This window comes from Nesoenas mayeri (genome assembly GCF_963082525.1).
Source record: "Nesoenas mayeri genome assembly, chromosome: 1".
NCBI lineage: Eukaryota > Metazoa > Chordata > Aves > Columbiformes > Columbidae > Nesoenas > Nesoenas mayeri.
This window is the reverse complement of record NC_137541.1, coordinates 74,821,054-74,833,342: the sequence shown is the minus strand read 5'-3', so window position 1 is coordinate 74,833,342 and position 12,289 is coordinate 74,821,054. Positions and strand designations below refer to the sequence as shown.

At 40.1% G+C, this 12,289-nt stretch overlaps 1 protein-coding gene across 1 annotated transcript in view; it reads right to left on the bottom strand.

The window, feature by feature from the left end:
* Positions 1 to 12,289, bottom strand: part of SCUBE1 (signal peptide, CUB domain and EGF like domain containing 1) — a gene marked incomplete at its 3' end in the record, with an annotated part of 203,564 nt that overhangs the window by 19,080 nt on the left and 172,195 nt on the right. The window contains exons 10-11 of the mRNA XM_080363809.1: positions 5,549 to 5,665; positions 2,664 to 2,786 (exon numbers count right to left, since the gene is read on the bottom strand). Of these exons, the coding sequence (XP_080219935.1) occupies positions 2,664 to 2,786; positions 5,549 to 5,665 (240 nt within the window). The remainder of the gene's footprint in view (positions 1 to 2,663; positions 2,787 to 5,548; positions 5,666 to 12,289) is intronic.

The window sequence follows — 12,289 nt, the reverse complement described above, 5'->3', positions numbered from 1 at the left end:
TCCTTGTAGAACTTATTTAGAAACTGTTTATATAGAACTTGATTAGCATAACACTGCATAAGTAAGATACATTGCAGCTCATGTGATGGAAATATCCAGCTTCTCCTCTTGGCTTCATGGCAGGATGAAGACCGACTATCCTGCAGATCTCACAAGCTGCTCTTCGTGTTTGGGTAAGGGACTGATTGTGTTTTAGCTGAAACTACATAAAATTGTTATGAATTGTTGGACCAGTCTCTGTACTTCACTCTAAGATGACGGTATGCCACTTACTTATTTACTTATGTCCATTTGTTTTAATTGGACATTTTTTGAGATTGAAGTGTTTACATCTTTCTGCACAAAAACAATGAGGTTCACTCTTGGCTGCAGGCAGCAGGGGCCATCACTACCTGCACTGAGGCAGCCTCACGGCTTCCCTCCTTCCCCCTGGGATTTAATCTCTGCACTGACTGTTGGCCAAGTGCAGCTGGGCACCACTTCAAGCAGGTATTTCACACTGCATCAGCTGGTTAAATCTAAACCAGGTGTCTGTAGAGCAGTTCTTGCTTCAGCTCTGTACACCTGTTCAGGTACAGATTTTTTTTCTCTGAATGTTCTTTGGTCCTTCTCCTAAACTTGCTCACCTTACAAGATGGACTTGGCTGACTCTTGTTTTGCTCATGGCTGACTGCACTACTGCAAATGTCATTTTTCCTACCCCTCAGCTCACCACTGAACCACATCAAAGTAAGGGGGAGATCAGAGCTGCAGCATCCAAGTCCAGTATGAAGTAGCCAGACTGGTTTAGGTCCACCAGGGTCTGGAAAAAAACTAGTAAACTGGGATGAAATAGGGCAATTAAAGTGTGGTGGGTTGAATGAGCCTTGCCTGGCTTGAGTGCAGAGCAAGGGTCCCAGGAGCTACCAGCTAGTTTGTGTTCCTGGCCTCACTGCTTGTTAAATATAAATGTGTACAAGTCCCTTAAACACACCTGATGTTCACATCTCAAATATGGGAACAATCGTCGTCCACTTACCTCCCTCATAAGGCCTTTTATATTGCTTTGGTGATGTTTTTAAATAAATTATTTCTTTGGACTTAGGAGACAACAGAAGCTCGGTGTCCTTACTGAGCAAAAGAGGATTATGTTACTGCAAATGTCTCCAAATCATATGCCATTCAGGAGCATTGGATATCATTCTCCTCCTTTTTATTGTGCTTTTATAACAATGTATAATGCAGTTTCCCCTAAACAATGTTGCTAATAAAGGCAGGCGATCAGCAGGGAGATGACACTCATTTCAAGCCTCATTAAATTAATCAAATCAGTGTATATCAATAGAGAAGGGTTTTCAATTTTTCATCTTCCAACTGAGTACTACAAATAATGAAGAGAAATTTACAACTAGGAAAATATTTTCAATACAGCTTCTTATCATGGGAACAGCACACTTAGTAGGCTTTCCAGAGGCCTAAGTGGTACATTGCAAGGGAGACCTAGTATATAACTAAAAAATCCAGAGTTAACCATTTCTTACTCCTATAGTACTTAGTTCTCTATATACCAGTGAAGGTAGTATACATTAAGGTAAGTGGGAAAAATGAGGTACTCAGTTGTGGTTAGGAAGAAAGTCAGTGGCAAAGGCTGAAACCCAACCTGAGACACTCACCTCCCACCCTGTCCCACCTTGGTTATGAAGTGCTTTCTGTACTGCTGTATCCAGGTAAGTGAAAAAAAGCTGTAATTGCATAACCATGCAAGAGGCCAGCGCAGTGCTCTCTACTACAGAGTACAGTACTTTCCCTCAGTATGTGCAGAAACTCCCTGAAGTAAGGTTCCCACATTTATTCTTCTGTCTCACTCCCAGTTAGGTGTTAGACATTAGCCCCAAACGTATTTACGAGAAGTTATTTGTGGTCAAAAAAATCCCAACAACCCAGAAACAAAAACCCCACAACCTAAATTTGACTATGAAAGACCTAAGAGATGCCGGTCCCCTTAAAACCATGAAAACAGAATTAAAATCTCACAGAAAATACTTCGAGTGGCTGTGGCCATGGCCAAGATTTGCAGTGCTTCAAATGAGAACCCAGAAAAAAAAAGCCATTTACTTAAAGGATACGAAAATTCAGATCTGCCACAAAGTAAGTGAAACCAGCAGCCAATGCCATAATTCTAGTGGTCTCAAGATTTGTGCTCATTGCAATTAATAGTTCTAACACTGGTAGTGTCAGCACTTAATATTAAGCAGGATACCTTTGGAGATAACTTGGAAAACTGGGGTATGGTGCTGTCACTGTAGACATCAACCTGAATACTTAAATTAGCCTTAGCGGGAGATGAAGTTATAGCTGAGGACATAGAGATGGACAATGGAGAAATATAGGATAAAACTATAAAATGCATAAAATAATAAGACTTAGATTTGTGTAAATGGAATTATAAAAAAATTTTAAAAATCAACACAAAATCCAACATATTGCCCATTCTCTAATCGACCTGCAGTTATATCCTGCCCATGGACCCCCGTAAGATCAGGTGTTATGTGAGTTTATAAAATGAATTTGGGGATCTGTGTTGTGCAAATGCAGCATCCCTCAGACAAAACCATGGGCTTTTCCACCTCCTGGAGAACAGGAGCATCACCACAGTGATTCCTGAGTCAGTCTCCCACACTTACCAACGCAGTCCTTTTTATTCCAGTGCAGTTTCTTTCCTGGTGGACAGACACACTCATAGCTCCCCATTGTATTAAGACAACCATAGTCACAGCTACCATTGCTGATGCTGCATTCATCAATATCTGAAATGTAATTAAAGTTAATAGTATTAACCATAGGTACGCATGTATACTGTGCATTAAGATACTATGTGCCTAAGTATACATTTGTACTATATCTTTTATATTTAAGTCTATATAAATATGTATAAATGCATGCAATACATCAAACAATTTTAGTGCACAGTGAGTGTTATTTGTCCTTAGACACATGTATACCTCCTACTGTTTCAAGGATTTATGCATACAATACAATTTACTTGCCAGGACTAGTTACAATGAAATTCTTGGGAGTACTCACAAGGTACAAAACATACAAAGACTCTGCAGCATCTGGACAATTATGTATATTGCATTATATGGAAACATGTCAAAGGCATAAACATCTGTGAGATTAGATCACTTCTGCGTAACAGGAAGATAAATCCCCCATTGCGATTCACAGAGTTTGCTTTTAGAAATTATTCAGATGAAGGAGGAAACTCTATGTCTGATAGAAACCTAGCAGCTGAAGTGTAGTTTGTTAGTCTTCTGCTCCTCAAAAACGAAAGGTAAAAGCTTGCAAGAAGGCAAAGCAATTTATGGATATGTTATCACTGATACTTCACAAAAAGTCTTCCAACTTTAGATCCATTGGAAAAGTAGCCAATATGAGGCATTACCTTTTCAGTCAATGCAATCAGTATTTATATACTTATGTGGAAATGGCCAATCTCTCATCCCTCTCCTCCCACCGCCAGTAAGGATGTTCATCCTTCATGCTCAACAGGAGTTGTGCTGCCACAATACTCCTCTGGATCATGCTCAGGCACATTTGGAACACTAGATGGCATAGGCCAAAACTGTCAAGTGGCGCTAGCAAACCAACAGTTGCGCACTGCTGCTAGAAACTAATTTACTAGTTTAGCCATAACCTAAAAGACATTATTATGAGCCACAGCCTCATTATTTTAGGCACTGCACTACCCTCAACAAATGGTTTCTGCCCTCTGAATGCAGCTACCTGCCTGCTTGTTAAAACGGTAGCATTACTGTAATAGACTTTTCCAAGGTGTGTAGGTTTTGTACCATTTGACATATGCACATATAAGCTAGAATGACACCAAGTCAACATGACATACACTGAATTACTAATACCCTGGCTTAAAGATAAGCCTCAAAATGTAACTGCGGAAGGAAAGTTGTCACTTAATGCAATCTTAAGGGAGGTCTGGCCTTCAAGGCTCACAGGGTGAGTGTCTAACTCCCTTTCCAAAGCAAGGCTGAGCCCAGGCTTGAGCTCCAACTGCCATGTGCTTGGCACCACGTGAATCCATACGGTCTGCAGGAACATAGTCTGAGTTCAAGCCAGTTCTCCCCAGGCATCAGTTTTGGAGCCCAGTGTCCTAATCTGAAGCTGGAGGGTGAGGTACATACCACGATGTCTGTTCCACAAATTTAGAGTCGTTAAGGTCCAACACTGTTCTCAGTAATTCCTCTAACATACTTTGGCTGGGCTAAGTCTGACCTAGATCAGAACCTGGCCTGAATACATGTATTTTGTGGGTTTAAAGTTGGGGCTTTGTTTATAGCTTGATGCAAGCTTTACTTAGCTTGTATCTTCAATAACTAGAATAATTAAATAATTATATATTAACCATCTTTTAACTGAACAAAACCATTTAGTTTTACATTTAAAAATAGCATGGAGAGCTTCTTTTGTGTCAGTATTATCTAACAAGTAATTTAGATTCACGGCTTTTGGGTTTTATTATAGTTTTCTCTTGTCCCTTTTGTTTGTGTGATGCTGACCTGATTGGTTAAAAACATAATTTGGACTTAATACACTCACCAAATCCCCCCCCAAAACCCCTTTGCTCTCCTTTGACCAGCATTCTGAACGTGATCAAAACCTACCCCACTTATTAAACATTTAGGCAGGAGACCGCAGAAACACCTGGGGGCGTCAGCCAGGTCGGTGGCAGGCAGTCTCGTACTGTGACATCCCTGGCAAACACTGGGACCTAATTTGAGTGCTCCGAAATTCTCCTGCCAAGTAGAAGTTGAACCTCTAATTTAGTCATTGTGGTAATACCGCCCTATGAGGCACTGAAAAAATATCCCTCTCTTGGATAACCAAACATTACTGCACCAATTCTTTCCAGTTATGCCAAAAAGGCTGAAGAGCTAAGGCAGCTCCACAGAAGATGTGAACAAGGTATGCTACAGCCTTCTGTTACCAATTTCACAGGCAGTTTATGTCACAGTCTGGTAAGGACAAACACCAACTGAGCCAAAATTCATAAACTTTGTAAAGCTGACATCTTCCTCCTATTCTCTTTGCTGCTCATCACTTGAAGCCTTCCTTCTGTAAACACAACTGTGACTAACCTCACTCCTGTGGAGGTACCCTGCACTTGTGAGCTCTGTCAGGACTCTTACCCTGAGCAGCGCGATGAGTTCCAGCCAGCAGGCTGCTTCGCAATGGTTGCAGCAGAACAGCTGCATTCCTGCAGCAGTGGCTGCAAGTGCCGCAGCTGCAGGCTCCTCATCTGTACTGAGGCTGCTAGGTACCACCAGCAAAAGATGCAAGGGCATTTTTATTTATGTCTGCCTCCTGGGAATGCTTCAGCAAATTTGAGATGCTGACGTTTCAGTCACACCCAGCTCATGCTATTTTAGCTTTATTTTAACTTCATTGGTTTATCTTCTTCAGTTCTACAATCTTCAGCTAACCAAATGTGTGACTCAGTAAACAGTTCACAAAGCAAACAAGCAAATGGGTAAGCAAAACTCAGTTTCCAAACCTCCACAGTGCGTCAGTCCGTACAAGGTGTAGCCTTTATGGCAGAGACATTCAAAGCTTCCAGGGTAGTTGATGCAGGTGTGATCACAGGTCCTTTCGAAGGAACACTCATCTATATCTGAATTCATAGAAAAAGCGTTAAGAAATTAGAATTCAGTTAAAGTGAATTGCTGGAATTTCACATTCAGTCGCAATATCTTGTTACTGATAAACTAGCAGACATCACCCCAGGTAAAACTTGAAGAAAACATCAGCCTCATTCCTCTAATGCCTTATAAAGAAAGGACTTTTAGGTACATGGAAAAAGGTAAGAAAAGATAATTTAAGAAAAAACATGAAGACCGTATTATGAATGTTCACCATTAGATGGCAACCTTTAACTTCTGATCATATTTTCCCAGCAGGGCTGTGGGGGTATTAAGGTTTTGGGGGGCCAGTGATACAACGGAAAAAAGTTTTAGGTTGAATCAAATCATTCCCTCTTTCATTGACCATTCCTCTGACATCTCAGCCCCCAGGACACGGAGTCACTTGCAGAATTCTGCTCTGCCTAAGCAAGACTGTACAGACACACACACAACTACCAAGGGGTAGGCAAAATACCACCAGAGAATAAGCTGGGAATGGATGGGTTGCACCTCAGACACAGGAAATCTCAGTTCAAAGTCCACATTCTATTAACACCTAATTCAAGAAAATTTGACCTCTTACCCTTAAAAAAGTCAGGCATCTCTAATTATCACTGCTCACTAATGTGAAACCCTTATTTACATAGTCTCTTCCATCCAGCAGCCTATGAAGAAAGCAATCAACAGCACATTGCTGATAGTACTAAGGTTTTGCTGAGCAGGGTAACATAAAGGGTTATTTGACAGCAGTCATCACAGAATAGATGTGCTGAAAACCATTACATTAAAGGTACTTTAAATAGCACTGTTTGCAAAATAACAGCAGTTTTGAGTGAATTTTATCCTCAGACACTTGGTTTTCCTAGAATCCTCTTCAGTGATTAATTTCTTCTGTTGAAAGGTCACAGAAATTAATTCAATGGCATTATTTAAGAGAGGTAATTTGAACAAAAATCACATTCCTCTAATATTTTGGAGATATAAATGAATGGAACAGTATAACAGTATTCCTTTAATAGCTTGCACACTTTCTAGAGTTGCTTATTAAGAGGTGCCTGAGCAGCACCATTGCTGTGTAACTTGGACTTTGATGTTGTACATGTTTGGAAAGATGTGGGTGATTGAAAAACACGGAAATTCACAAATACTTAAGGATGTGCTACCCAATTCCTATACTCAAGGACTATTTATACACTTTGAGGTTTAATGAAATATTCTAGGTCTCATTGTGCTATTATAAATGCAAATACTTAACTTAAAGAAACATAAAATTAAGATTTTGTGCATGTGTACACAAAGCCCAAATCTGTGTGAGAGTTTATGCACAAATTTAGAATGTTGTAAACAGCTATATTTTATATGACCTCCAATTTTAAGTATTTTAAAACATTCACACTAAAGAGAATTCACAATGTGGGAAGCAACTGCTTGGGCAAATGCATAACACAAAATGAAATACACACGATGACCAAAAATGTATGCATCTCTTTTTATGTGTGCATCACAATCACTTGTTCTTTCTACATCTATTTCCTTTTGAATGCATTTTCCTATGCCTTTTAAGATATCATTATTTGAGTTCTGAAAGCAATTTCTTTTTAAGGTTTCCTTTATGGTCTTGGAAGTATGCAGTTTTTGAATACACATAAATTGCAAACTGTTTTAGTTTTCTTTAAGTAAATACATAAAGCAAAATCATTTGGAAATGAACACAGCAGTTATACTTTTAAAGGATTTTTAATACATTAGAAGCCAAATCTTCCATCATGGTTTCATTCATGTGTAACCTCGCTCACTATAAGGTATTGCAGGAAATTTACTAAAGCAGTTCATTTTCTGGCCTCTGACTTACCTTGGAAGGCTCTTTTTCAAAATCATTTCATATTTCTCAAGAGCGATCTTATTATGCACTAGTTTAGTCACTGGGGTTTACGCATTGCTTTCACACACGCTGCTTGGTGTTGTTACATACTACGGCTTAGGCCTTTGCAGGTTTTTCTTCGCATTAAGTAGGATGCACACCCCTCTTTGCCCATGGAAACAACAGGCTACCTAACAATATGACCAGTCATCTGCTTGCCAACTAACAGGCACTCAAAATGGACAAATGCATTTCTTTTACATGCAGTATCAGCTACTCATAAATTTACACTGCTTACACTGGCTGGCAGAGATGCTGAAATAAACACTTTTATTATAACACAAAGGCTCCTATTAAAAGCTTTTTCACCCCTCATCCCACCTCCTTCTGCTATTCTCATAAATTCAACCTCTGCTGAATTCAGCGTCTTGCCTTGGCTGAGGGAAGGCAGAAAAGCCTCCACGCAGGTTTTTCCTCACGGAACCAGCAGCCCCTTGCCCCCTCTTTGGCTGCCTGGGGAGGGCAGGGCCGGGCGCTGCCCCAGGGCCCCGGCTCCCTGCAGCACAATCACCAGTCCCCTGAGGAATTCATCACTGGTCATAGAAAAGGGAAAAATATGCACCACGTACTCTTCACTAAAAGAAATCGCTGGTGTGATGGAGGATGCTGAAATCCTCTTGAGCCTTTTTTTTATTTTTAAACTCTGAAATCTGTGTTCTGGGCGCTGTTATCACCTGGCTCCCAGAAACTTTGAAGTTGGTCCTCACTCTTTTGTGGTGCTCCGCAATACTTCTCCATATTTACCCTGAAAGGATGTGCTTATTTCCCACCACCCTCATGACACAGGTTTCTCTCGTAAGAGACTAAGGAGCCAGGAGTTACACCTGGTATTCACCTTGCCAGCCCCAGGCTTCCAATCTGGCTTACCACACAACTGGGAATGAACGTGGGTACCGAAATCTTGCCTCTTCTGTCCAAACAACACTACATGATCTGGTATATCTACTGAAGAGAAGCCCAAACATACAAAAGCAGAGATGTGGCTGGTTACAGCTAGAGAACTGAGAGCAAATAATTTCTCTTTTGGTTTTGTGGTTAACCCCCACGTCCAAATACATGTACCCAAACCCACATACACACTCAAAAATGTATACATTTTTGTATTGGGCTGCTCTGAATTTCCCCACTCCCACATACCAAAATAAATACTGAGAAAAGAACTTTCTGTGTCTGTGGCGCTCTTAAAATAATTTAAAGTTATTTAAATTAAGTTTTTGAACTGTTTTAACATGAAAAGTCAAAATGTTTTGTTTTCGAGGAACTGCAGTGGAGAACTTCAACTTGAAGTTTCTAGTCTATTTTTAGTTGAATTTGGCATGAATTCACAAATAGTCCAAGCTGTTTCAGAACATTTCAGATTTTCTAATGCACTTACTTGACATCAAACACATTCTTTTTACTTTCACTTAGTCAAAAATTCATATCACATTCACCACTGTAATCAGCATATGGGATTGTGTCATTTCAGCATATTAAGAGACATCTTCAGAGCTTAACTCTTTGAAGCTTACAGGAACTATGGGGCTAAATTCATCTCTGCTAGTACACTATCAGTTCCCTGCCTGAGGCAAGTTTTTTTTAGGATTACTAACGGTAGCATATAAATTCTAAGATGAGGATCACCCTACTTCACAGCAGATGACCCAGTGGAAGTGCCAAGTTCAGAGGTTGGAACAGGTGACCTCCAGGGGACCCTTCCAACCTCCATTACTTATTCACATTCATGTTGGCAGTCCCAGTCCTCTCTTTATGGTGTCCTGTGCTGCTGAGAGGCCTCCTTCCAGCCACTGTTTCCAAGGCATCATCTAAGGCTGAATAAAGTCCAACACCTCTTCTATCAATCTACGTTCTCGTCTTCAAAGAGAATGTTCAAATAGTGGAAGCACCCCTTTATTTTTGCCTAGAAAAGATTCAACTCAAAGAGATTGTTTGATGGTTTAGTAAAAGAGCAGGATTTCCCTATGTTTTGAGGGAAGAAATTGTTGCCAACGGCGGTCATGCTTGATAATATTTGTTTGGCTCTGTTCCTATTATTTCAAGTCAGCACTTGGATTTTATTGTTCATTTTTCAATCATACTTAGCATTTATTTTAGTTCATGCTTTCACTAATTAAATGATCCCATAATGACCTTTATTTTTCTTGAATATAATGTTTGTTAGTGTGTGTCAGATTGTCAGTATTGGAAAGTAAAGTCTTCCATCTATCTCCAGAAGGGGAGCTACCAGAGATCAAATTTCTTCCAAGTTTTCTCACAAGGATGTGTCTCAAAGGTGACCTGAGTGAGCGGGGAGAAAGCAGCTCATTCTCCATGCTCATTCAAGTCCCTGCCCTTTCCACTGGTGCTGCCAGTAGACTCCCAATTACAGTAGCAGCAATTGTTCTGGTGGTTTGTGTGATGTGGACACTGACTCACTTGTGGATGTAGAGTGCAGGGCACCAAGAAGCCACCACACAGTAATGATTTTTTGCTAAGTCTGAGACTGAGCTGGATTCCTACCAGCAGCTCTGAAGTGAAAAGCTCTTTTCTGTACTCTGTTTCCAGTCCGCAAATGCTGTCCCCTATATTCTTGATTGTCATTGCCTTCTTCTCTAAAATAAATTGCAGAGTAATTAAAAGAAACTAGTGATCAGGAAATTAAAATGTAATGCAGGACATTTCCAAAAAGCGTTAGCATTGCAAGAAAGCAGCTCAACACTAAACATTTACAGGCGAGGCTGGCGGACAGCACTGTTTAAATAGAGAAGTTCTGAGGACTTGCGAACTGAACTAGAAACTGCTTGCCCCCCTGACAGAGAGTACACATGCAAAATTCACTCGCACAGAGCTACACATGTGGTTCAGCGGTTGTGGTTACAGAACTGAACAATTCAATGCCCAACTGGCACAATCTCGCATTAAAGTTTTACTGCAAAAATAAGGATTTCCCCCATCTTTCTTCCATAATGTAATTTTGTTTGTTAATATTAATAACAAGTGAAGAAGTTCATCAGAGAAAACTATTGGTCACCATGGCAGCTTTTCTCTGAGACATCCATTAAGTGACTACGTTAATTTATGAAACTGGGAGCCTCCTTCCAAAACACAGGCCACATATGATGCTTGAATAAGAGTCTGGTCTTCCTGCTTGCAGTATTTTCCATGTAGTCTAAAAAAAAAACATGGCAAGGGGAGATCGCTGCTGTTTGATGGTTCTATTGTATTACAAAGAGCAAGACATGCCGGGCTCAAAGACAATCAATAAAAGCTACAACAGGGATTTAGGACAGATTGCAGACTCTAATGATTCTGGACACTGTAAGCAAAGAACTCATATTTGATTTGACTGTGTTCAGTGAGGCAAGACATGAGGTATACACTAGATCACTGCTATATGCAAAATATATACCTTAAATTTAAATATACTATTTCAAGTACAAGCACAATAGAAAATAAATACTTTTTGCTTAGAAATAGAAAGCAAAATAAAAAGAAAAGGAAATCTCTATATCTACTGTCAATTCCTTCATCAGTAGAAGCAACTTATGACACCCTTAAAGCTGGTAGATCACTTTAGCCAAAAATGGTCACAATATTATAGTAATGCTTTGAGATGCTATCACAGTCATGACTCCATACACTCCCAATCCTCCCAGTTAGCTTAAGTAAACCTTCATTACAGCAGCAAGATTTATATATGTCTCCTTACTTCTGCCCGGGATGCTGCTAAGAACACACACAGCAAGGAATCTGTGGTTTTCAGATTCATGCATTAATGGTGTTTGACCCCCGGGCCAGATGCCATGGCCTGCAGCAAAGCCACTGCTCAATTCGGTGGGGTTATCTCCCAATGCAGCCACATTCTCCTAATGCAAAAACTCATAATACATAGTTTTATTTTGTCTGTCTCTCACACCCTTGGTTTATTTTTAACTGCCAAGCCAAAAGCGGACTCAGTGTGGAGTACCCCACTCAACTGATTGTGCACACAAGCCAAACTCAAGGCTAGTTCAGAACGTTTTGTGTTCACATTTCTCAGCCTCCAAGTCATCGGCTCCTCTGAGAAACAGAGCCTCTCCTTTTTCTCATTCATTAAGCACACATACATAGAAACTCTAAAGAAGTGTTACATGATGTTTTTAAAATAAACACTAATGCTTTTTTATATGTATTTTGGCTGAAAGTTATTTTCTGTCTTCCCCTCCTCCCCTTCGATTTCTGCAGGGAACTGATACCACCCATGTAATGTTGTTCACCTTACAGCCTAGCCAGCGTGGTTTCCAACAATATTTGACAGACATTAGGGAAACCACATATCTTAATCTGAGTGGCTGCTGGGCCATAGGGAGTCATGATTCAAGCTATGTTCTCCAACAAATGCTAGTTTAAATTCAGTATTGGGAAGGATATTATTTTGCTACAGCAGTGACACGATGGGGTTTCCACCACATTTCACGTTTTCTAATCCACAGTGAATTACCGCTGTTCACAGTTAGTAAAAATGCATCCTCTGTCTGAGAACGTAACTCTCTAATACACATCCAATACTGACCAGAAGTAATGGCTTGTAGCTGACTTCTCCTTAGGTTTCAAAGTCTACAATAATAAAACCAATGAAGAGGAAGCAAAGAAAGATGTAGTAATGTACAAACCTTCTACTTCATTACCTTCCCACTGAGTGCTTCTGGGGCAGGCTAACAGAAAAAGAAAAAAA